The sequence below is a fragment of the Squalius cephalus genome (genome assembly GCF_949319135.1).
Source record: "Squalius cephalus genome assembly, chromosome: 11".
NCBI lineage: Eukaryota > Metazoa > Chordata > Actinopteri > Cypriniformes > Leuciscidae > Squalius > Squalius cephalus.
The window spans coordinates 23,369,800-23,396,932 of NC_137132.1; the positions used below are offsets into that span (position 1 = coordinate 23,369,800).

The 27,133-nt window shown below is 37.4% G+C and overlaps 3 protein-coding genes across 5 annotated transcripts in view; 1 reads left to right on the top strand and 2 right to left on the bottom strand.

Moving 5' to 3' along the window:
• The first annotated feature begins 2,124 nt into the window (after positions 1 to 2,124).
• hdac12 (histone deacetylase 12) lies at positions 2,125 to 6,701 on the top strand. Of its 2 annotated transcripts, none has more exons than XM_079886974.1 (8): positions 2,125 to 2,462; positions 2,585 to 2,728; positions 2,823 to 2,982; positions 3,648 to 3,844; positions 5,449 to 5,599; positions 5,759 to 5,875; positions 5,981 to 6,123; positions 6,527 to 6,664. In XM_079886974.1, the coding sequence occupies exons 1-8, from the start codon at positions 2,337 to 2,339 to the stop codon at positions 6,548 to 6,550; spliced, it is 1,062 nt and encodes a 353-aa protein (XP_079743100.1). In that variant the 5' UTR covers positions 2,125 to 2,336; the 3' UTR covers positions 6,551 to 6,664. The 2 variants fall into 2 exon arrangements, with proteins under 2 accessions (XP_079743100.1, XP_079743101.1); XM_079886975.1 differs by having other exon boundaries at positions 2,128 to 2,199; positions 6,527 to 6,701.
• Positions 6,702 to 9,019: 2,318 nt separating this feature from the next.
• On the bottom strand, positions 9,020 to 22,398 carry trmt9b (tRNA methyltransferase 9B). Its single transcript, XM_079886976.1, has 4 exons — positions 22,144 to 22,398; positions 14,223 to 14,413; positions 13,632 to 13,805; positions 9,020 to 10,672 (listed from the first exon to the last, which is right to left on the bottom strand). Exons 2-4 carry the CDS (start codon positions 14,374 to 14,376, stop codon positions 9,714 to 9,716), a joined length of 1,287 nt encoding a protein of 428 aa, XP_079743102.1. The 5' UTR covers positions 14,377 to 14,413; positions 22,144 to 22,398; the 3' UTR covers positions 9,020 to 9,713.
• Positions 22,399 to 25,430: 3,032 nt separating this feature from the next.
• Positions 25,431 to 27,133, bottom strand: part of pds5b (PDS5 cohesin associated factor B) — a 45,409-nt gene continuing 43,706 nt past the window's right edge. For both annotated transcript variants that reach the window (XM_079885249.1, XM_079885250.1), the window contains 3 exons: positions 26,715 to 26,813; positions 26,516 to 26,624; positions 25,431 to 26,082 (listed from right to left, as the gene is read on the bottom strand). In XM_079885249.1, the coding sequence (XP_079741375.1) occupies positions 26,047 to 26,082; positions 26,516 to 26,624; positions 26,715 to 26,813 (244 nt within the window). In that variant the 3' untranslated portion in view covers positions 25,431 to 26,046. The remainder of the gene's footprint in view (positions 26,083 to 26,515; positions 26,625 to 26,714; positions 26,814 to 27,133) is intronic.

Below are 27,133 nucleotides of genomic sequence, written 5' to 3' on the forward strand. Positions count from 1 at the left end.
GAAATGAGATTAATGTTTTAAATCTTACCTGATTGTAAATACATTTTGTACAGTGTACAAAACAATCGTCCAAAAACTGAGACGCAAGACGGCAAGTTGTAAACGAGAGAGCGCATCCGTTGCGATACATGGATGTGCGCTGTGTTATATAATGCGTTGCTGTTGACGACGGTCATAAGGAAGAAAATGCCACAGAATATAATCTTGCTTTAAAAAGTGCATAGAGCTGCTAGTTTTATTTGTTGTTTGTTGATTTTCAAATATTGAACTATTTTTAGTGTGAGCATAAGTTCTTTTTTAACACTTTCATCTCGTTTTAACAAAACCGTGATAATATTAAAAATCATATGATAATTTTGGTCACTATAATCGTGATATGAAATTTTCATACCGTCCCATCCCTATTCTGGAGGGACTGTTAAAGGGACCACACCTTATTTTCACTCGTTACAGATTTCCCCCCAGCTCGAAAGTTTTTCCAGCTCGAAAGTCAACGGAGAGTTGCTAGACTACCCTGGCTGCAAAATACATTTTGCTGCCGCGGGTGCGTCTAGATTTCTAGGCTACTAATTGTAATAACTGCAAACTAATTTATATTACAAAATGTAAGTTAAATGAATTGAAATTAAGTTCACGATACTTAATACACAATACAATACTTTAAAGGGGTCCTATAATGCTTTTCCACTTTTTCAACTTTAGTTAGTGTGTAATGTTGTTGTTTGAGCATAAAAAAAGATCTGCAAGGTTCAAGCAAGGCTCAAAGTCCACTCCAAAGGGAGATATTTTATTTAACAGAATCCACTTTCCAAGAACTACAACGAAAGACTCGTTTGGACTACAACGTGATTTTACTGGAAAATGAAGTCACAATGGTACTCATTTAAATAAACCCTGCCCACTTAATACAAAAAAGGGAACAAAGCCTGGTTGATCTGCATTAGAGAAGTTGTCGCTGTCAAAGAGCCCGTTTTTTCACAACATTTCCAAAACTTATTGGTTTTACCTTCCTAAGGCTGACGACTTAGAGTGGATAAAACTTATTTTTAAACACTGTTCCTGAACACTAAAACCCAAACGTTTATCTTTGCGCTCCACATGTCATGGAGAACAGCTTGTTTTCTGTTGCTTTTCTGTAAGCGCTCGCTTTTGTAAGACGGTTCATCGCTTCTTAGGAAAATTAGCCATGGTTTTGTGATCGATTACTGTTTGTATTACCTTAGTTTTCTGACAAATATCACTATTAAACGGTGGATAATATCGTATCTATAATGTAGTATAAGAAAATGACAAAAAACATACCACTCTGAAACGTCCCGTGAAATCCCTGCTTGCAAAGTCTGTGTATTGAATCCGTTCTGCACAGTGCTCTTGTTCGTTAACATTGTCAGGATCTGAATCAGGCTCGAATTGGTTTGAAATTGATGCCATCCTTTACTCTTAAGAAGTTAGGGTAGGGTTTAGGGGTGGGGTCGGGTGAAGGGCATCATTTTCATTGCATGATTTATAAACACCCACCAGTTTGAAAACACCCAAAAATTTAGAACTTTTGTTCCGCAGAGACCCCATAATCGTTATGAAGGGGCGGGACATTTCCTGAACATGCGCTAATTGGTGCCAATTACAACACACTGGCCCAACTGACCAATCACAGCACATTTTATATTTCGGAAGGAGGGGCTTCATCGAAAGCGGCGTTTTCTAGACAGACTGGGGAGAGCTAAGTTCTGTAATAATGTAAAAAATATGAGAAAAAATAATGCGTTTTTTGAACAAGCATGAAAACATTTTCTAGCACACCCCAAAATCAAGACTTCGTAAAAGGGCATAATAGGACCCCTTTAAGGCAACCAGTTTCATCAGATTTTTTTAATAAATTCAATTTATCCATTACAGACTAAGCCAGTACAAGACCCCATCCTGTCGGTACCATGTATTTAGGACACTTAAACTTGTGTTTGTTGTGCTCATTCTCTCCTTCAAGTGGACAATATCCTCTTGAATAAATGTAGAATAGAAAAAAAAGAAGAAAAAAATGCACTATGACAAAATGACTCCACCACATTTGATGTCCTGTTTGTTGATGTCTCACTCCTCAACAGAGGGTGGCAGTAGCACACTTCCATTACAACAATAAAAATACGAGTGTCTTATACACACACGTGACGGGCTGATGATGAGACTGTATTCATTTTTTACGTGCGTATCTTCAATAACATTCAGTCTGATTCAGAAAGCGTTTTAAAATGTCATGTATCTCTTGATCGTTATTTATTTGTGTAACTGCACGCGATTTGCAAACAAACAGTTGTTACGTAGTAGATTGTAAAGCAGCAATGTTTCATTTATGTAAAAAATCAACGCATAGAGCTATTAAATGCAAACACGTGGTCCAAAATGAAACACTTCTGAAACGAAACCCAATGCATCGGGCATGGAGGAGGTCTTTCAACGCTGAGCATGTAATGTTTCCTCGATATTATCACATTCAAACCCCCAGAGTGTAAAACTAGTCCCGACATGACATTTACTAACAGTACATCGCAGTGAATTGCTGCAACTCATTTGCATCTGTTTTTCTCAGGTTTGCCTTGAATCAAGAGCACTTCCTCTAGTTCATCATGTCAAGTACATATGTGACCTCCCTGAAAACCACAGGTTTCCCATGGGAAAGTTCCCCAAAGTCCTGGAGAGTCTGTTCAGAGATCAAGTCATAACAGATAAACAGGTTGGACATGTTTAGTGAATCTGTAACTTGCATTAATACACATATTTTGAATATACTTGTGGAATATTAATAGGCTACTTGACCCATCTTGTAGGTGTGGGCTCCTAAGATTGCCTCCAAAGGGCTTCTGGGATGTGTGCATACTGAGGAGTACCTGTCCAACTTTATCGGTGGTAAAATCAGTGAGAAAGATCAGAGGCGGACTGGATTTCCTTGGAGTCCTGGTTTAGTTCAACGCTGCAGATATGAAACAGGTATGTCATTTAGTATGTGCTGGAACAGTGGAGTGAACCTCATTAATGTCAGGATCATTTTACCTCAAAACACAAATGTGTATATTTTTGTATTATTTATATATTATTATAGCATTTATTAATATTTTGAATCAGGTTTTATTTTAATCTAATATTTATATTTTATTTTTGCAGCTTTGTTTAACAGTTTTATTTTTGATAACACTGATATATATATATATATATATATATATATATATACATACATACACACAATTCCCTAATATATATAGTTTTCCCTAAATACACATTACTATAAACACTTTTTTTTAAAAAGCATATATTAAATTCATTACAAGAAATACTACTGTGATATACATTTGAAATTATACTTTACAAATTAACTTTAAAATGTAGTCATCTTGTAATATTTTTATTTTTTGCATTACAGTAGACCCTTTTTGTTCTGAAAATAATGTCACAATGGAAGAAATCTTAATTTTCTTATGCAAAACACTTTTTCTTTTTGATTACGGGATGGAATATTGGACTTTATTTGCTAAACAAATTTTTCATTTAGTTATTGAGTACTGAAGTCGGTACTAGATTTTTAAAGCTTCTGTATATTGATATCCAGTTGCCATCTCATCATGTAATGTGTTTCTCTCATCTGAGATGTGGTCCAGGTGGCACTGTGCTGGCAGGAGAGATCGCCCTGCAGAGGGGACTGGCGTGCAGTACAGCCGGAGGGACCCATCATGCCTTCCCAGGCTACGGCGCAGGCTTCTGTCTGCTCAATGACTTGGCTGTGACCGCCAAACACTTGATGGGTGAGTCCGCATCCAAGAGGAAGATTCTCATCGTGGATCTGGATGTACATCAGGTACAAAATTTCTTTTAGTCACCATAAAATTAAATTAAATTGACAATTTGTATTTTTATGGAATATTGCAGTATTTATTATTAATTATTTATCCGTACACATGTTTTTTTTTGTTGTTTTTTTTCATGTGCCCTCATGATCTTACAGTGACAGCTCTTCTCTGATTAACCGATTAAAAGATCACAATCTCCATTAAAACATCTTATTTCTAAATGACAACGATTCAGTAATGTCTATTAACCATTGCCAAAATCATACTGGAACGCGCTGCCTCAGAGAAAACAGTTGTCAAGTTTAGGTATGAAACAGCTTCACAAACAGTCCTTTCGGATAGGTTATCACAGAAGTACTGGGATCAAATTTATAATTCGGATATAAACACTGATGTCTACAGTAGCGATCAAATTGAGTAAATCACCTTTTGAAAGTAACATGGCGCTTTAATGATGGTGTCCATCACATCTTTACACCAGTAGGTGGTGACAAGTGAAAAATGTATTTGTCATTGAATCATTCATTCAAGAGATTTGTTCAAAAACTTGAATGATTCATTTAAGAGTGATTCATTCATTCAATCCGATTTTGTTTAAAACAATTCATTGAAATGAATTAAACATTTTTAAATAGATTGCAGCAATTAACATTTTGTCAGAACCTCTTATAAATTACGTTATTTTGTTTGTTTGTTCAGAATCGGTGGAGAATCGTAGCCTGGAAATCCAGACCTAAATCTAAAAGATTAATGGTCTGGCGTCGACTAATGAAAATCGACCAGCTCGAGGGGCGGCACCAAGTATGCATTTGAATATCTCACTGCACGCAATTGGATAACACTACGACCAATCACAACAATAAACCCCATACGCTTAGCTACCAGCGGAGCTAACTGGTAGATTATACTCTTGCCGTATCCGGTCGGCAAAACAGCAAAAACGTCCTTCTTGCAAAGGAACGATTTGAGCGGCGTCTTCTGTTCCTGTTTTAGATAAAAAGCCAAGTCTAACTCGTTCATTGTAGCGGCCAAAGGCGTTTCAAACAACTGGTGTTCATCCATAGCCATCTTGCAACGTTTACTAATGACTTCGACGTCACAGCGCTGTCGCCATCTGTTTAGCTCGCCTCTGGCCCGCCTATATCAGATTACCCGATGTGATTGGTGCAGATCAGATCGAGGGGCATTTTTAATGAGCATCATTACTCGACGCCAGAGTAACTCGCTGAGCAAATTCAACTTGTGCTCTCACGAGAACTCTGGATTACCAGGGTAGGAGAATCGTTATCTGTATTTGAAACTTAAATAATTGTGATTCTCAGTTTATTCAGAATCATGCAAATTCTCTGATGTGTTTACTGGCGGGACAACCTGTCACTTACATCAGATCGACCAATAAAAAACAGCAACAATCCAACCAACTAATCAATTCCTGATGGACAAAAATCAAGTTCTGCCTTAGATTCTTTCTATTTTGAGAAGCCCTTTCCCTCAGATATATGTCACAATAGGGAAGGAATGTCTATAACAACTCCCATCCCAAATTCTTTTTTTGTGCTGACCAAAACGCTGTTGAATTATAGCAGATGTTTTCCTTTCCTGCGTTCACTAGGGTGATGGCACAGCATTCATCTTTAAGGACGAACCCAATGTTTTTACCTTCTCAGTGCATTGTGGGAAAAACTTTCCATTGCGAAAGCAGCAGAGTGACCTAGATCTCAGTTTAGAAGATGGCACTGAAGACAAAGAGTATCTTTCCAAAGGTACTGTTTATTACACTCTGACTCGCTTTGCACCTACACAAAAACATAAGCAGATCAGTTTTGACTTTTGAATACATTTCAATACATTAACATATATTTCTATTAAATATGCCTATCTGTGGTACTATGGTAAAATGCATTAAGTCATTTCCTGTATAGTCCAGGAACACCTCCCTTGGTTACTGGAGACATTCCACCCGGATCTGGTGCTGTATGATTCTGGAGTGGATCCACACTGGGAGGATGAACTTGGAAGACTTCGTCTCACAGATGAAGGTCAATCATTCCACTCTATTATGCACATACATCATATATCATAATAATCGAAGCAGTACTTTATGTAATTGACCCTTCAATGTCTGTGCATTTTACCCAACTTAGGCCTTTACCAGAGGGATCTTTATGTACTTCAGACAGTCATAAAAAAGGGCATCCCTGTGGCCACTGTCATTGGTGGAGGCTATTCAAGAGATATTGATCGACTGGCACGCAGGCACTCAATAATTCACAGAGCTGCTTCAAAGGTGAGCTTGCAGAATCCATAATGAAAGTAACATGGTATTTAATGGACCTGAGTGAAATGAACATGCATATTATTGGTGCCTTGTACCTAATCTATATAGAGTATTTATTCATATTATTTAACTTTGTTTGATTTATTGAGTATTTTAATTTGTTTTATTACAGCTTGCTATTATTTATTTATTTTTGACAATTGTTTTTCTCTTGATTGTGAGAAAAAATTTTTTTATGACTGTAATTTTTTTTTTTTTTTGTTCTTTTAAAAAAAAAAAAACGTAAAAATGGCACATGCTATGTTGCTGTTTTTTGTGTTGATGTTATTATGAAACAAGTGCTTTCTATAATCAGCAGTATTGCACTGTCAGAGGTTTATATGCTTTTAATGGTTCACATTTCTGCTTTTAGGTTTGGATAGAATATGGACTTTAACTCCAGGATTGGAAATGGACTGTGGATGTTAAACAAACTGAGATCCTTGGGTGCTGAGAGGGACCATATGAACATTTTGCTGTGCCAATGCTATTGGATGCAATAGATTTCATGAATAAAAAAAAATGTAAAAAATTCTAAGTTTTTCACTAAATTATGTTGGTCCTCATTTAGTAATGTATTTTTTTTATATATATATATATATAAGTCAAGTCAACTTTATTTATATAGCGCTTTTCACAATACAGATTGTATCAAAGCAGCTTCACACTTACATAAAATAGTACATCAGTGTTTGTTTCTAGTGTAAAACGTCCACGTTTGGTAATGCTGATCAATAGTATTGTTGATTGATTAATTAAATTAAGTATCCCCAACTGAGCAAGCCAAAGGCAACAGTGGCAAGGAACTGAAAAACTCCATCAGGTGACCTAATGGAGAAAAAAAAAACCCTTGGGAGAACCCAGGCTCAGTCGGGGGCCAGTTCTCCTCTGGCGTTTATGAACTAGAGACCGGATTTAACTGTAAGATTAAAAATATTATATAAATGCCTGGTTGAAGAGATGCGTCTTTAATTTAGTTTTAAACTGGGAGAGCGAGTCTGAGCAACGAACAGTATCTGGAAGACTATTCCAGAGTTTTGGAGCTAAATGTGAAAATGCTCTCCCTCCTTTGGATGATCTGGATATCCTAGGTATGACCAAAAGCCTCGAATTTAGTGACATTAAAGAGCGCGATGGATTATAGGGTGATAGAAGATCCGTTAAATAAACTGGAGCTAAGCCGTTTAGGGCTTTATAAGTCAGTAGCAATACCTTGTAATTAATACGGAACTTTATAGGTAACCAATGCAGTGATGATAAAATCGGTGTTATATGGTCAAATTTTCTTGATCTAGTAAGAACTCTAGCGGCGGCATTTTGGACTAACTGTAGCTTGTTTATTGAGGATGCAGGACAACCAGCTAATAAAGCATTACAGTAATCTAGTCTCGAGGTCATGAATGCATGAACTAACTTTTCTGCATCAGAAACAGATAGCATATTACGTAGCTTAGCAATGTTTCTAAGGTGGAAAAAGGCTGTTTTTGTAACATATGAAATATGATTTTCAAAAGACAGGTTGCAGTATAACACCCAGGTCTTTTACTGTAGAGGATAAAGTAACAGGACATCCTACGATGTTAAAGTTGTATTGTAAGAGGTTTTGTGGGTGGTTTTTTGAACCGATAAGTATTACTCTGTCAATTTGGATAATTTAGCGTTTTCATCCGGCCGTGATGAAATATATATTTGAGTGTCATCAGCATAACAATGGAAACTAATTCCATGTTTCCTTATAATATTTCCAAGTGGCAGCATATACAGTATATTGAGAATAATAGAGGGCCTAACACAGATCCTTGCGGCACTCCATAGTTTACTGGAGTTATGATCGATTTTTCTCCATTTAAATAGACAAAATGGTATCGGTCAGATAGGTATGATCTGAACCAGCTTAATGCTTGTATATATATAAAAATTGGGTTTTGCAATGTTTACAAATTTTTTTACTTGTCTGCTAAAATACATTTTTTGCTCTTATTATTATAAAAATAATATTTAATTAAATTAATTAAACAAAATGATAGTGAAGTAATTACAGTTAAGGGGGTGTTTATACGACACCATTTTCAACTAAAAACATCAAACTATTTTATTGCAGGAATACAAATAGAAATTTTACGTAAACGTAACGTAAAACTTTATGCGTTTTGGCCGTTCATTTACACGGCAACGGCGTTTTTGGCAGCTGAAAACGCTAACTTTTGAAAACTGGTTTCAAAGTGCAAGTCTTTGAAAACGGTCTCTGTGTAAACAACAAAAACGCGAATCTGTAAAAACGATGACGTCCTGCACATGCGTATTACGTGTTAAATCTACAGTGTTTCATCGCCATCTAATGGCTTGGCAGCAGAATACAGCGTTTTTAGTCATTATCGCGGATCTGTGTGAACGAGGATCGTTTTGACAAACGTTTTGCATCTGTTCGTGGAAAAAAAACTTAAGCATATCGTTGTGTTGTAAACGTACCCTTAATTTGAGCCTGTGGGTCAGATAAAAACAGTGCTTTTATTATTTTATTTTTTTATAATAAAAATAATTCTTAATAATGCAGTTTCCTATAAGCTGTGTTTCATAAATTATTTTATAAAATACTTTTAAAATACCTTTTCACTAAAAAGTCATTCATTTTTTTGGGTCTGATTAAAACAAAAGTGGTTTTATTATATTGTTTTTTTTAAATCACTTTTAATGTATTTTCAAAAAATAGTATTCTACAAAGTAGATAATTAGTTACTTTTATGAGTAATTACTTTTTTGGCTCATTATTATTATTATTATTATTAATAAGAATAATTAAAATATTTCAAGCAGCTGTAAAAAATTACCTCTCTTTTACTAAAAAAAACAAAAGAAGCCAATAGGTCAGATAAAAACAAAATATACTGCATTTATTATATTCAAGTCAAAAATACACATAAAAATGGTTCAAGTTTAAAGGAAAATTAAAGACCTTTGTTGTGACAATGACATGGTCAAGTTACACAAATACAAACACAATTCACAACAACACGGCACAAACATGTTTCAATTGTTCAAGTTTTCAAGATGGAAATACATGTGCAATCGATTAATAAGCAGCCAACTAGTTAAAATCTTGTTTAAAAGCTTCAGACCACAACACAACTGCTTTATGGTAATACTAACCACACAACACAACACCAACACAGACAAACTCGCGAAGAGCGTTCATTAGAAAACTCTAGTTATGTGCTCACATTGTTTGGTTCAGAAAAATTATGTGCTATGCTTTCTGTTCCAGGCAGGCATTGCTTAAGACAGTTAACAGTGATACACCATTAAAATCAGTGCAAGTTAAGTAAATTATTTGTAACTTTAAACTGAATGCAACAAAACTAGACTAATGCCAAATTTAGTACAACTAGCTTTAGTGTTACAATATGGACCAACACTGGTCACATCAGGGCATCAATACCTCGCTTGTTATTGCCATTGATACTGAACAGCTAATATGTAATATTAGCTCTCTGGTCCCAATACTTAAAATCTCAAACTAAAATGTTAAAAGACATCAAAAAAGATATAAATTAAAATGAGATTTAAACCTTCCAGACATGGACCTTCTCAGCCACCACGCACCAATTGGCATGGTCCAAGTATGTGTGCAGAACATGGAGCTCATCAACGTGGTTTTGGATCAACTGCATCAGTTCTCCTTCCCTGAATACATGGTAGTACCGCAGACAAGAGTCCTTCATCTGTTCGCTGCTCCGTCCATTCATCCCCTCAGTTTCCAGGAGAGACGCTGTGCTTTCCTGCCTTCGCAAGGACTCTTGTAGGCTTGATTTTCCATCTACCTCCTCGTGTCCTTCAAGATTCGACTGATCCCTCTGGTAGGACACCAAGTCGGGCAGTGGAACTGAGGAACAGTCATGGACAAGCTCCACAGGAACAGTCTCATTTCCATTCCCAACACTTCTGTTGTTGATTTTATGGACCCGTTCGTGAGCGTCTGAGATGAAGACGTCTTCTTCTAGACTGGTTCTGGAAGAGGAAGAAAAGAGGCTGGACATCTGCCTGAAGAGGCCTCTACTACTAGCTCGTCGGCTTCTGCTTTCCGTCGCTTCATCGACAGGGGTTTGTAAACTGCTGGAAGAGGAGCGGGACATGGCCAGGCTGCCGAAATCCAGCACAGAATCCAAAGATCTGGAGAAGAACCAAAGCCTCGGTTGTTTCTGCTGACTGGGGCTGATCAAGTCGCCCTCGTCCACCATGGAGGATGTGCTTTTCACTTTCCTGTGCTTGTCGCTTGAAGCGCTGTCGTCGCTGATGCTTTGGGTTCCGTTGACTCGCTGTCTGGTTCGGCCGAGTGCTCTGAGAGCAGGAGATAAAGGTGGATTGGGGTTCCAGGGAACGAAGATGTCCTGCTTTTCAAACTTGCGTCTCTTCTGCTCCATGGCCCAAACGTAAATCATGATCCGCCCTCCCACACGCAGAGTGCGAGCCATCTCTTTTATTGCTCGGATACGCCGTTCTTTGGTGGACATGTGATGGATGACTAAGCAATTGAAAGAAATTGTGGTTATACTTTATTTTTGATGGTCCACTTTAGACATTTTACTGACCATAGGTAACTTTGCAACTACATGTCATCTAACTCTCATTAGAGTATTAGTAGACTGCTAGGTTAGGTTAGGTTAGGTGTTAGTGTTTAAGCTAGTAGAATGTACAGTAGTCAACATTTGAAGTGTATCAAAACTTTTCATCAAAGTTATACATGAATTTTGAACAATACCCATTCTTGTCTTAGGACAACTTTGATTAACTTTTTTGATCCACTTCAAATGTTGACTACTGTAGTTGCAAAGTTACTTCCAGTTGGTAGAATATCTGTTGGGGAAGCATCATAATAAAGAGTTGGCAGATATTAAACAGACAGTCTATTAATCTCGAAATCACTAGACTGTATATCCATGACTTAAGAATATCATTTATTTCGATAGTCCACTTTAGACATTCTACTATAAGTAACTTTGCAACTACATATCAACTAACTGTCATTAGAGTACCAGTAGACTGTCTGCTTAATATCTGCTAACTCTTTATTATGATGCTCCCCAACAGATATTCTACTGACTGGAAGTAACTTTGCAAAGGTCAACTTATTCTACTAACCCAAACACTAACACCTAACTTAACCTAGCAGTCTACTAATACTCTAATGAGCGTTGGTTGACATATAGTTGCAAAGTTACTTATAGTAAAATGTCTAAAATGGACCATCGAAATAAAGTGTTACCGAAATGGTATTCATAAGTCATTGATATCCAGTCTAGTTATTTCGAGGAATAGCTTGCCCCAAAAATTACATTTTGTTATTTTGTATTTCTAAATGCTTCTGGCATATATGCAATACATTTTGTGAAACAATGTGTTATTTAGTCGAGACATATATTTATGTCCTCTTTTTAAATAATGTTCTGTATCTTATTAATGTATAATGTAACTGTTGGGTTTTACAAAGTAGATAATTAATTACTAGTCTGTTGGTATTACATTTTTGTCTCAGTATTTACTATTGTAATGAAGATGATTAATAATAAAATAACAACAATATATTTTATTTAAACTAATAAATATATATAATAAATATAATATAATTTTTTTCAATTATTATAAATAGTGAAAAGGGTCATTATTTGTCTGTTTTATTTAAAAAAACTTAAATATATTATTTCAGTCTTAAAATATAATTCAATTAATTTAAATTAATCATTTTATTATTATTATCATCATCATCTTTATAATTATTATAAATAGTGAAACGGTAATTATTTCAGAGTTAATTTTCAATTAGATATCAATTTAAATATATAATTCACTATAATTTATTATATAATTTATATAATATATAATTTATTATAATTCAGTGAGTCAATATTGTCTCTATTTACAAATTCAATAATAATAAGCAGCAATATTGTGTTTTTATCAAATGCAAGTCAAAATATAAATTTACTATAAAAAAAAGAAAGAAAAAAAAAGTAATAGAGGTTTGGAACATTACAGTGACTAAATTATGATTTTTTATTTTGGGTGAACTAACAAAAAAAAAAAAAAAAAAAAAGATAGTGCCTTTATGAAGAACATATCTCTGAAAAATGTAAAACCACAATCAATGCAGAAAGCCCAGTTCATAGCAGTGGGCTGTTTTGTGTGTTTAGAATGGGCTTTCAGAGTGTTTAAACCATTATGAGACTCTGATATCACCAATGGCCACATGAATCTTCTCTCTGGGGATTGAGAGAGGTTGCCAGGTGACCCAGCAGTAAAGCCTGACAACAAATACTCCCAGGCCTCTTCCAAGAACCACTGATCTCCTGTAGCCTAGTAACACCTCTTGTTTCCTCCACCTCATAAAGCTTAAATAAACCTATATAACTGCTCCATTTTGAGTTAATAGCAGAGTTACCAGCAGATTGAAATTAAATGGCTTGATCATGGAAATACTGATCTGTTAATTTGGTTGTATCACATGAAATGTGCTCCTATGAACATACATCCTCATTGATCATTATGCTAATGATCCCAACTCAGATCTTATCAATCTGTAATGTGCAGAAAATGTCTGCACTAGATGTTCCTTTTAAAGCAACATGACCTTTTACAGTTCCAGCACATTCTGCACTATAATAAAACGGATCTGCATAAAAAAAATATTTTAATAAAATGTGACATTTATCAAATTAAGTTAAAATTTTTACAATTACCAGACCTACTCTCAGATCGGGACTCGAACTGGGGTCTATGGCATAGGAGGCGAGCGTGCTAACAAGGACACTAAAGGCCGCAGCCGCTAGCATCATTCGCTAGCGCGCCTCTTGAGACCAGGGGAGTGAGGTTTACATGCACAGCTCTTACTGGCCTACGTACATTACACTGGGATGGGAATTGAGAAACATCTTTAAAAGAAAAAAAATATGGAACTGAATGCTTCTCCCTGGTTGCACACAACAACAAAAATGTATTGAAGGTATTAAAGGGTTAGTTCACCCAAAAATTTTAATTCATTACTCATTTACTCACCTTCATGTCACTCCAAACCCATAAGACTTTTATTCGTTTTTAAAACAAAAATGAAGTTATTTTAATGAAATCTGGGAGATTTCTGTCCCTCCATTGACAGCTATGGAACTACTACTTTGACGCTTCAAAAAGTTCATAAAGAGATTTTTTTTTTAATTTTCTGAAGAGACATGATCGCTTTATATGATGAAACAAATTGAATTTAGATTTTTATTTACATATAAACATTTATCAACTCAAACATCAGTTGTGGTAAACGGAAGCTCAAGCATGTTCACTTGATGCACGAGAACCAATGAGGTTCCTTCTCGTGTTTCGCAGCACGTTTGAGCTTCAGCAAGAACCAGTGAACTAAATCATTAAGTGGAATCAAAATCAGAACCTAAATGAATCCACCTGAATGTTTTAGGACATTTATGTTGATGCCTTACCTGCAATGGAGAGCACTGAGTCAAAACAGCCGTCTCTGTAGGGTAAACGCAGGCCATCGCTGAGCTGCACCTCGTGACCTTGACTCCATGCAGAGTCCACCAACGGACGACACACGTCACAGCCCAACTTGAAGATTTCCTCATTGATGTGCAGATATTTGCCATTTCCACATCCTGTAATAATTTTAAAAATAATCAGTGCATGTCATAAAATCATTCATAAAATTCATAAAATAGTTCCTCATGGATGATTAACTGGGCTGTTTTTCCAGTGTCGTACTGTAATAACTTTGGTGCTCATTCATCCTTATTAAACTTTAATATGAATAATTGCATTTCCTTTCAGGCAACGGTGAAGTAAAAGCTGTTGACAAAGTCTCTGTGATATAACGGGCCATTACTCACACACAGTTTTTTTTTTTTTCCAAGCAAAAGAATAAAGACAAGATTAAATGGGTCTCTTTTAGCAGTAGGAGAGCAAATCATCAGATAAAACATGACAACTGTCGTTTACAAAGCAAGCGGGCTGTAAAATGCTTCTGAGAGTTTTAGTTCTCATTTAGAAAATAAAGATCAAACATGAAGCCTTACCGATGTCAGCCACGATGCTGCCGGGCTCCTGCTCTAACAGGAACTGTTTGACCTTGGGCCAAGCTTTGTAGCGGCTGTCGTTGAAGTAGGGTGCGATCCTCTCGTACACGCTGTGAACATGGTCTCTCTCCAGCTGGCTGGCAGCCTCGTCCATGCTGCTCTCTATTAAACCCCACCAAGCATCTTCACCACTTAGCCAGACAGAGACAGAAACAGAGAGGGAGGAGGCGAGACACATAATCAGACCTAAATATTGAGCCACCCTGAGTTTAATGGTTTAGTTCTGCAGCTATTTTAAAAAAAAAATGAATCCAATATGCCACTTTGATTGGTTGCTTCTATACAGCAGCACAATCTTATATTTATATATACCTGGGTGAACAACATGAAAACTGTCAAGAATTGTTATATTTCACCACAAAAAAAGAAAGAAAAGAAAGAAACAATAAAAAACAAGGGCCATAAAGATTTTTTTTTCTTTTTGCATTGAGATAAATAGCATAATCTCATTATAAAAATTAAATTCTAAATGTAAAACAAATTATGATGAATTTGTTACCATTTCAATTATAAATGCAAAAAACAGGAACTGGAACACTGGAAAAACAGCCCAGTGAATCATCCATGAGGGAGGGAGGGAGGGAGGGAGGGACGGACGGATGGACGGATGGATGGAAAAGGAAGGATGGATGGATGGATGGATGGAAGGAAGGAAGGATAAGGAAGGATGGATGGATAAGGAAGGATGGAAGGAAGGATGGATGGATGGAAGGATGGATAAGGAAGGATGGATGTATGGATGGAAGGAAGGAAGGATGGAAGGAAGGATAAGGAAGGATGGATGGATAAGGAAGGATGGATGGATAAGGAAGGAAGGAAGGATAAGGAAGGATGGATGGATAAGGAAGGATGGAAGGAAGGATGGATGGATGGAAGGATGGATAAGGAAGGATGGATGGATGGATGGATGGAAAAGGAAGGATGGATGGATGATGGATGGAGGGAAGGAAGGCTGGAAGGAAGGGTGGATGGAAGGATGGATGGATGGATGGATGGATGGATGGAAGGATAAGGAAGGATGGATGGATGGATGGAAGGAAGGAAGGAAGGATGGATGATGGATGGATGGAAGGAAGGAAGGATGGAAGGAAGGATGGATGGAAGGGTGGATGGAAGGAAGGAAAAGGAAGGATGGAAGGAAGGATGGATGGATGGATGGAAGGATGGATAAGGAAGGATAAGGAAGGATGGATGGAAGGATGGATGGATGGATGGAAGGATAAGGAAGGATAAGGAAGGATGGATGGATGGATGGAAGGATAAGGAAGGATAAGGAAGGATGGATGGATGGATGGATGGAAGGAAAAGGAAGAATGGATGGAAGGAAGGATAAGGAAGGATGGATGGAAGGGTGGATGGAAGGATGGATGGATAAGGAAGGATGGATGGAAGGATAAGGAAGGATAAGGAAGGATGGATGGATGGATGGAAAAGGAAGGATGGATGGATGGAAGGATGGATGGATGGAAAAGGAAGGATGGATGGATGGAAAAGGAAGGATGGATGGATGGATGGAAGGAAGGAAGGATAAGGAAGGATAAGGAAGGATGGATGGATGGATGGATGGATGGATGGATGGATGGATGGATGGAAAAGGAAGGATGGATGGATGGATGGAAGGAAGGATAAGGAAGGATGGATGGATGGAAGGGTGGATGGAAGGATGGATGGATAAGGAAGGATGGATGGAAGGATGGATAAGGAAGGATATGGAAGGATGGATGGAAGGATGGATAAGGAAGGATAAGGAAGGATGGATGGATGGAAGGATGGATAAGGAAGGATGGATGGATGGAAGGATGGATAAGGAAGGATGGAAAGATGGAAGGATGGATGGGGTTTTCTGATTTTGATACCAAGCAAGAGTCTGTGAAATTTGGCTGAAACTGAAATGTTTCTGATTAATTCTTTATTTTCCTCCTTTTCAGGTAAAATGGTTTTGTAAATTGTTGCCCTTCTGCCACTTCTTCACAGCAGCACATCTGTTACCAGATATGGTTGTAGTTTCAATCTTTTCATGGAAATGACCTCAGAGATCTTTGATGCCAGAAATATTAGACAATATTAACAAACAAAGCCGAACACCTCCTCTGCAGAAAAAGGCGCTCTCGTTCTGTGTCCAGTTTTTACATATATACCTACATCCTTGTCCCAAATATGGGAATACATTCTATAGATTATTTTTGGGTGAGAGTTTGTACCATGTGACTTTACTGAAATAGCATTCTCTGCTGTGTCGGTATTCAGGCCTTAAAGGCATCCAAAGTCAAACCAAAGACACACACACAGAGGAAATAAATAATAGTGTACAAATGTATAGCTAAATTACTTATTATCTAAATAATAAAATCTTCAACAATATCCAGTACAACAGCATCATGCTTCACAATCAACACACGGCTGTTCATCATTTCCCCACCTCCAAACACACACTACACCTCCCTTAACAAGGACCTCACAAACAAAGCTTTGAAGAAGAAACAGTCAGAGATTTCTGTGCTTCTATCATATCCCGTAATTGAAATGCAGAGTGGACGCCTCTTGTCAAACCGCGTTGCCACCTCTGATCTGTTTACAAAGCCTTGACTGTCATATAACCGATACTCCTGAAACTAAACGCATCAGCTTTTCAGGTTTTGTTTATTCATTTATTGTCAAGTATGTGACATACGGCATCAGCTGAATTTGAAAAAGGGATGTGCTCAGCTGTAAAAGTAGACTAATTGCCTTTGAGAAGTGAAGTCACGGACCAATAAAAGAACATTTCGAAGCAAATCCACATTCAATGCTGATCTACTCTCCTGCATTTCAATTGGCAAGGTTCAGTCAATAATCACATGGTCTGGCCAGTAAATTGATGAGACCTTCATGTGGGCCGCCAGAAGGGTTAGGACATGTCTGCAAAGAGCTAATGAAGGTTTTCATCCCATTTTCACAACTACAAAAATGACCAGAATCTATAAAGGGTGGTTTTTGACTGTGTAACAAAGCCATTGTGAATAAGTAATTCCCCTTTTGAGATACTTTAACGAAAAAATGATTATCTTGTTATTATAATGCCTCAGTGGTTTGGTGTAGTCTGATGAGTGTTACGTAAAAACAGCAAGGCTCTTCGGTTGAATCACAAACTGCCCTAAAGGGGAAACTCCACTGCTGAAATCACAGATGAGCCATAAGAGACAACACAGCAGCATGTGGGCTGATCGTATGTGTGTGTGTGCGATTTGACAAGAGGGTGTGTGATTTGCTGACTGAAATAAGGAAATTAAAACAGAAATGGAAGAAAAATTAGCAAGCAAGAAGATGGTTATTTTTGGAAGTGTCTTGGCTTGCATAATGTATCATTATAAATTCACAATGCAATTTCGTAATGCATGTTGTGAACTTATTTCTTACAGGCCTCAAGTCAGGCTAACATCACAAGTTCCTCATAATTTCATCATTCAAAGCGAGACAAATCGAGTGCAACTCACAGAACCATCAAGACTTTCTCCTGAGACTGCATCCGGACACTCGGTCAACGGCATTGCAAGTATTGTACATTTAACTAACTAAACAGAGGTTTAGTAGAAGCTTTAGACCCTTCAGGTTAAATGACTCTTTTTATAGCTTCATTCACCTGATCTGTTCCAGTTTCATTCACTTTCACTTTTCCATATCCAGTGTATGCGTGATTTGTGTGTATGCGTTTGTTTAGATTAGTTATGTGTTCGGGATTTAGTTAATAAAACTTGTGTAAATTCAAACAAGAGTTGATTCTGGTGCCCGCTAGTAAAATGATGTGATCACAGCTACATGCTAAGAACGAGTTATTTTTCTGTGGTCACAAAAAATATCCTTTCTGAAAGTTAATAGACCATCGATTAATCTGTTTTTAATCTGATTAATCGATTGATCAATTGGACAAACAGATTCATTGAGCTCATTTTAATTAATTTAGCCTTTTGAGCGAATTTGCTACACAAAATGTTCCCTATTATGCTTTTTTGGATATTACCTGTCATGTAATGTGTAATATAGCTGTTTGTTAATGTCGAAATCTGCCAAGTTGAAAAAATATATAAATGCTGAGGAAGCTCCTGAGCAGAAATCAGATATGGTAATGAGCGTTTCATTTCCGACACCTGCAGTAAGCGGTAGACCAATCACAACAGACTGGCCAATCAGAGCAGAGCAGGCTCTCCGAAAGGAGGAGTTTGAAGAGACCGAATCCTTGATTGAACCGTTTCAGACACTGTGAGAAAAGAGGTGATGCTGCAGTGTATATAATTAATAAATTAAAGTGTTTTTTTGACCTTGGATGCATCTAAACCTATAGTAGGAGATGTCCAAAAACACAATTATAAGCCTTTAAATAGCATAATAGGGGCAATTTAATAGAGCCCTTTTAGAAATGAAACAATAATAACTCAAAAAGGCTGCATTCACATAGATTCTCTCTCCACGGCAAAATATCCGCACGACAGTTGTTTTCTGAGCAGTCGTTTTAGACTCTCTCTGGCCTTGAGAGTCTTGTCAACAAGCAAGCAATATTAAAGGTCGTCCAGCACACGCTGCATCAAATAAAGAGATAGCCGACGCCGACCTTAAATGTCACCTAACTGAAAGATGTCAACTAGTGTCGCTCCAACACACCTTTGGAAAATATCAAACCTCCATCAAAGCAAAACCGTTTCCGTGACTTTCTCAAACCCTTCCGTTTTGAGCATTATGATTTCACCTCTCTTAGGACCCTGCACCGTTGAGCACTCTGAGGGTCCCTCATTACGAGGCTATTTTAAGATCACACCCGCTGACAGAAGGATGGGAGAGGAGCGTTACGGCGTCATCACCTTAGATTGCATCCTATTGTCCCTTCAATTCATTAAAATGCTCAGCTCGACAGGCCTTGTTTAAGCAGCTGCAAGGGGGATGTTTTCAGCATACTGAACAGCAGCATCTAAATTTAGAAACAGGCAATACCCGCCTGACCACTATTCTCTTACAGAGAAACAGCGGGTCTGGCTCATGGAATGAACGATAAAGAGTTTTATTGTTCAGTAATATATCCGCTGATAGATTTACTACTCCATGCAAGTTTCCCATAACTGATGATTTAGAACTTAAAAAGCTCTGTCAAGATACATCTAAGCATTGCTTATTCTTATAAGATAAGAACACAATAGAATATTTTTAATATACAGCAGTGTAGTACGCCTATAGATACTAGCCTGAGTATGCATGTCATTGTCAAGCCTGAGTAAGATGTCAGGAGCTGAACATGACGAGGCTGAACGCAGCAATATTTCCCAACTGTTCAAAATAAAAATGCTAAATAGGGTGGCCATCTGTCCGGTTTTAGGTCGCACAGTCCGGTTTTAAAATACCATGAGCCGGACACTCATTTGTCCTCATAAGATCATCACTATTTAAAACTTTATTCAATGAATTAAAATGTAATCATTTAAAACATAGACCAGGTTTAAGCTAATATATGTGACGTACACAATATCGTCAAAATTGAGTGTTTTGCTCCAAAATAGTTTCAAATGGAGTCAGAGTAAAAAGTTTGCATCTCTGATCAACACAGTTGTGTTTCATTGCTAAAATGATTCAGTCAATGATTCAATGACCCAATCATAAAGATATTCACTTGCTTCGTTACTGAATGAATCATGAACACGAGTAAAAAGTGTTCAGAAAACTACAAAACATGGCAGATGTGCGAGAACAATGGTTAAGTAGAAAGGTTTAGATAAAGGAGTTTGAGTGACTAATAATCAACATTTAAGCTGATAAAAAAAATATTTATTTAATGTTATCCGTGTTATATTTCAACTGCAACAACAACGTTTTTATAAAGATCCATTTGGCCAATAACTTTTAAATGATTTCCGCATGAAAGACCCGGGACAGCAGATCAACGTGCTTCTGCATTTCTCTCTAATACATTAGGAAATTTAATTAAATGGAGGATTTTATCTTTGACAAGATGATTGACAGGCCAGTTTACGTGACAGGATGCCTGTAACTAAGCGACAGAGAGCAACCGTTAAAGACGCTATTATGCCATGATAGTATGTCCCAAAGCTTGTCTACTCTTTTGCTACACACTCTTTTCTTCACAAAAAGAGAACATACTTTTACGGCGTAGTATAAGTAGGTGAATTGAGAACATAGACTGTAAAAAAAGATGGACGACGCCCCTTCGCTCTCTTCCATTGGTGAGAACTGAAGCCGCCAGTGTCCCGATATGGCGCTGACATATTGGAACTTGAGTCTGCGCAGTAGCGATCTCGGGACCAGACCTGCGCAGTAGTGAGCAGGAAGTAAAGCCGCGAAATCAACGCTCCGCCCTCACTCTCGCAGAATGCGCTCAGGGAGAGTGGATTCTGCACACTTTTTTAAAAATTGATTGCAGTACGACAAGAGGCTTGTTAAAATAAAGTAAATACAATCTCCTCAGTCCTCCGAAGATCCCGAAAAAATGTCCGTTGGTGCTTCAGTGAAAACTTCGCTCAGAGAACCTGTCAATCACAGCTGTCAATCATGACGTTACACCACCGCATCACGTAACTAACTAAAAAACAACTTATTTTTGAAACAGACACTTGAACTTACATCAGCGTGATAAAAACGACAGCAAATGAAAGAAACCACCTTTGGAAAAAATATATTTGAAGTGTAATTTAATTGTTTAGTTGGTCTCACGTCCCATTGAATAACACGGGGAGGCGGGGCTTATGACCTATACTAGGACCAATCACCGGGGGGCGATCGAGACGTTTTGGCTTCACTTTTCAGGGCTTGTGCGGCACGCTTGATTGAGACGCAGCAAATTAAATAATGATTCACTTATTAAGAAAGTGACTTGTTGCCACCTACTGGCGGTTTTAGTTTAATATTTAAATTATAATAAATATTCTAATTGCATTTATTTATTTATTATTAATTATACTAAGCACAAAAAAATGATTTATTTCAGTAAAAAATTGTAAATATCATGTTATATTTTTAAGTAAGTGGTGTAAAAATTACTCCGCGCAAAATGAACCATTGTGTTATGTTTGGTGTGTTGCGGACCGGGTACCGTGGTCCACTCTGTGCCAGAAAGTCCTTGGCCACTTTTTAGTCCCAGTCCACCCCTGCATTTATATAACATTTACAGCAATTAGCAAATGTACATGATGTCATCAGTATTCTCAAAAGTGCTTGATTAACATATATATAAGTGTGTGTGTGTATGCGTGTGCGTGTGTGTGTGTGTGTGTGTGTGTGTGTGTGTGTGTGTGTGTGTGGCCTGGTCAACCCTACATTATGGGGACAAAATGTCCCCACAAAGCGAAATCCTTCTTGTGGGGACATTTTTTGGTCCCCATGAGGAAAACAGCTTATAAATCATACTAAGTGATGTTTTTGAAAGTGTAACAATTCAGCAAGTTTTCTGTGATGGGTAGGTTTAGTGTAAGGGGATATAATATACAGTTTCTACAGTATAAAAATCATTGTCTATGGAAAGTCCCCATAAAACATGAAAACATTAACATGAGTGTGTTATGCGAGTGATGCACATATGTTTACAACACACATGCGCACATATTAATGTACATGATCTCAGTTAAATAACAGGAAATCAGGTACTTGAGAATTTATTCATTAATTCATGTTTGGGAATCATTATGAAATGGACACATCATCATGTTGATTCCTGACGAACCTGTATGACTAAAGTTTAAATGCCAACAGAAGAGCTTCTTCAGAAAGGTAATTTTCAGGGATAAGGGATAATAACAATCAATGCATTTGTTCCAGTCGAAAGTTTTATCCAATGTATATTTGCAACGCAAGAATCAGAACCGTACATTCTATGAATCAAACCTACCTTTCCCCTCTCAAGGCTGCAGTCGCAGAGACATCAAAACCGACGGGAGGTTGTTCCTGTAATTCGCCACATATTATTCACGTGAAAATAAAACACATGGATAAAACATCGACACCCCACACAGACTGTGTGCAACCGACCGGCTCAGGGTGCACACTGAGAATGTGTTAATAAATACATGCTCACTACACTCGACCCCTAATCTGGAGTGATGTCCGATTCGCGAACAAATAGGAAATTCATATGAACCGGTTCTTTTTAATGATTCGGTTGAACCGATTCTCAAATGAATACATCTCTTACATGAAAAGTTCCTGATTTTTCGGGAAGTTATTGAATAAAGTGTGAGTAAAAGGGTTGACTGAATAAGTGGTTGATGCAAATTTTGGCACAATATTACTCAAAAAGGTTGGGAAAACACTTTTCAACACCAAACTGGAGCGCACAGATAGCCTAGTACTAAACTAAAAGCTAAAACCCAGTCAAAAACTTATTCATACACAGAAGCATTTAACTATAAATGTCACTTGTGAGAATTCTGGGAACAATGTGATTAATCAAACGAATTGGATAATTTCAACAAACCAAACGAATCGACTCGTTTAAATGAATCGAATATCGCTATGTACTACTAGACGGATGAGGGAATTCAATGAGAGCGCAGGGAACACAGGACTAGTGCGCGGCGTAATATCCCCCACTCCGATTGGTTAGCACAGTCACGTGACCCGAACACAACAATACACACTGTGACACATGGCAAACGATTGAGGCTAAGCTGGATTTTCATTTACTTAAGGATGATTCAGACTTTTACTACAGTGTGTCATGCGAGACAAAAGACAAGTGGTGTAAATAAATAATAGTTAAACAGCTAAAAAAAACTAACTGTGATTTGCAGGCTACATACTAAAAGCTGTAAAAGATGAGAGAGAGAGAGAGAGAGAGAGAGAGAGAGAGAGAGAGATAGATAGATAGATAGATAGATAGATAGATAGATAGACAGACAGTTAGAGATAGAGAGAGAGAGACAGACAGACAGACAGTTAGAGATAGAGATAGAGAGAGACAGAGACAGACAGACAGTTAGAGATAGAGAGAGACAGACAGACAGTTAGAGATAGAGAGATAGAGAGAGACAGACAGACAGACAGAGATAGAGAGAGACAGATAGACAGACAGATAGATAGATAGATAGATAGATAGATAGACAGACAGACAGTTAGATATAGAGAGAGACAGACAGACAGACAGTTAGAGATAGAGAGAGACAGAGACAGACAGACAGACAGTTAGAGATAGAGAGAGACAGACAGACAGACAGTTAGAGATAGAGAGATAGAGAGAGACAGACAGACAGACAGACAGAGATAGAGAGATAGAGAGAGACAGATAGACAGACAGATAGATAGATAGATAGATAGACAGACAGTTAGAGATAGAGAGAGAGAGGCAGACAGACAGTTAGAGATAGAGAGAGACAGATACAGACAGACAGACAGACAGTTAGAGATAGAGAGAGACAGACAGTTAGAGATAGAGAGATAGAGAGAGACAGACAGACAGACAGACAGATAGACAGATAGATAGATAGATAGATAGATAGATAGATAGATAGATAGATAGATAGATAGATAGACAGACAGACAGATAGATAGATAGATAGATAGATAGATAGATAGATAGATAGATAGATAGATAGATAGATAGATAGATAGATAGATAGATAGACAGATAGATAGACAGACAGATAGATAGATAGATAGATAGACAACTGCCAGTGTGTAAATGGCCGTTAAGAGCCTTTGCTTAAACCAACACTGAATTGTTTGTCTTATTTACTTAATTCTCATTTGCAGTTGGCAGCAAGTAGAGTTCTTCTTACATAGTGTGGGTGTATAAATGCATGCAAATGACAGTCCTGCACAAAGCTGTTATAATTGTACAAAAATTTCCAGTTTTAAAGTACCGGTAAATGCCACACAGCAGCTGGTAAGCAGACGGTGGGTGCATGAAAAACAATATTTGTTACCTCTTACAAAAACATGTTCTGAAACTGTTTGCTTTTAACCAAATGCTCAAAAAACTTGAAATGATATGTAAGCAGACTCACAGAGCAACGAAAAGGCAGTTGAAAGCATAAGGTTTATATCATTTGCATTTGACAAGATGGATTTCGGATTGAAACAGGTTTTGCCTAATAAGAATTTACACCATGGACAGTGGCCTAAGTTTCAGTGGCCGAACAACTCAGTACTTGTAGATTCTGTTTTACCTTATGGTGTATGTCTTCATTTATTTGAATTGCCTCAATCAATATATATATATTTTTACTCTGGATCTTCTGGACAGATGTTCGCGCGTCACAACACACACAGCATGTCAGTTCTCTTTTGCATCTTATGGCACTTGAATGATGCCAAATAAATGATTGGCTGATCATAAATTTGGTTTACATGTGGACCATCCTCGGTCGGTCGCTCTATCTCACTTCGCAGAACCCAGATAGCGTGATCTTATACTGTAAGGCCGTTCACACCATGATGCAGATATAGTTCTTAAAATCTTTATGAGTTTAAAAGAATACCAGAGTCCACACCACAACTATAACGATAACCGGCACAGAGGATATGTATCGTTGGAATCCCCTTCAGAACGACTTTATCCAGCTTATGAATGATGAAAACATAGACAGTCAATCAGAATTTATCCTGCTTTAAAGAGCTCAAGCATTTTAAGACATAGACAACAAAAACTGCAGCACGTGCTTATAATAAACAAAACGTTATCTTGTGTTGGTGTAGACGCTAACATAGTTATGGTTATGTTATCCTTAAAGACGTTAATCACAATTAATTTATTCCATTGCCAGCCATAGTTTTGCATCTGAGTTGAAATCAAAAAGTACTCTAAAGAAAAAATTATTTACAAGATCATATTTTACTAAATATACTTTTTTTTTTCCCACAGTATGAAAAAAACATTTACATGTCATGAATATATATAGCCATTGTATTTTAGAAAGATGACTCCTCAAAAGGGACTAATATTTTGAGGTCAGTGGCATACAAGATTTTAAAAGCCTTGCCTAAATGAACACTACATTACCAATAAACAAATACGCAAGTTATTTATACAGAATATTTTATTGGTTCAGCAGACTGAAAAACTGATTTTGGTGGTGGGGGAAGAATCTTCAATTGTTTCCCAACACGGCCAATATTAAAACCAATGCTCTGTACCATCTCCTCCCTGTTTCAAACACTGATAAAATCAATACTGGGCTGTAAAATGTAACAAATACATGAATTTAACATCAGACCAGTGTTTCTTTTATCTGCAGAGGCACATTTGCACATGCACAATCATATGCACACAAGAATTACACAAATGAGTAGGGTTAAAAAAAGGAAAGGATAAAATGACGAACAAATAATAAAAAAGGGACCTACAAAATGGTTATTCGTGTAGCACAGTACAGAATGATATACAGAAGACACACAGGACACTTACAGTACTGCTAAAACTTTTTTTTTTTCCTTTACTTGGACAGATCAGCTGGTGCAATATATTTAAAGCTGGAGGTAAAAGCTATACAAGTTGCCTCCCTAACCTTGGGTGGGGGGGGGGGGTGGGGGGGGGGGATTAAGAGCCCAAAAACTATTTACACTTTCTCATAAGATTAAGATCACATGGTCGGCACACATAACAATGGAAAACGAACCACAAGGCATGGTGGATAGGTGGGGCAGAAGCGTACGGCAGAAAAAGACGGCAAAATACAGCTGAAGCAGATGCATGGCTCCAAAGTCCAAACTTTCCACAAGTTCACTCCTCTTTTTGGGACTTTTTCCTTAAGTATAGCAATCTCCAATCAATCTTGTGTTTTGTGTCTGTGAGCACTCATCTTCTGTCCCTTCTTCCAACCTTCCGTCGCACCTATAAAACATGTCATTAGTACATATTCTCAACAGTTTCAATGTTTCTGAACAATGAATTCAATGACATTTATGGTCATTCATGATTACTAGATGCACATTTCTGGAGCAAATAGTTATACATTTCAAGATCTCTGACCAATTCATTTATATGACCAAGTTATTCATGATAAATATCAGATTTTTTATTTAATTAAATTTTCATACAGATTTCTGGAGTGGATTTCTATGCAGAATTTATATATTTAAACAATTATTACATTTCTGGTACGAATCTCCAGTCTCCAAACCGAAGATCTTCCTAAGAAGATCATCCTAAGTGTTTTAAGGCTAGACTTTTAAGATGTTTATCTTCCTTGCCTAGATACCTAAATGTTTTTAAATCAGCTAATTGGGCTTTCCATGACTGGGAATTCAAGCGAAAGGAAACTCACTTTAGGTGAGTCCATTGACTCATCCTCTTCCTCTTCACTCTGTTGGGCTGTGTCCATCTCCTCTTCAGACTCCTCTTCCTGGTTGGCGGCAGCTTTTGATCTCCCACCACTGAAACAGATTATATGAGTCGAATGAAAATCATGAAACAGACCTAGACACACATGTAGACTGAGCTTTTAGCAACATGGGTCTGTGTACCTGGCTTTTCTAGCTGCTGTCTGTGACTTTGGAGGTCGTCCTCTCCTTTTCTGAGGTGTGGATTCCACAGAATCGCTGGCGGCCTCTGATACCTCCGCTCTGTGAAAAAAACATTTTAAACATATGTGTTAAAAAAGGGTTTGTGGGTATTCAGGAAGTGCCAGTAGCAGTTTTTCCTACATTATCCATAGTACAGACTCAATTTGGTATGCAGTTCATGAATACTATTTAGGACTTATTTAGGACAGTGGCAGGGTGAGTTAATGCAAATATCTAATCAGAAAATCACATGGCAGCAAATCAATGCATTTAGGCATGCAGATGGTCAAGACAATCTGCTGAAGTTCAAACTGAGCCTCAGAATTAGGAGGAAACATAATCTAAGTGACTTTAAAAGTGGCATTGTTGCTGGTGCCAGA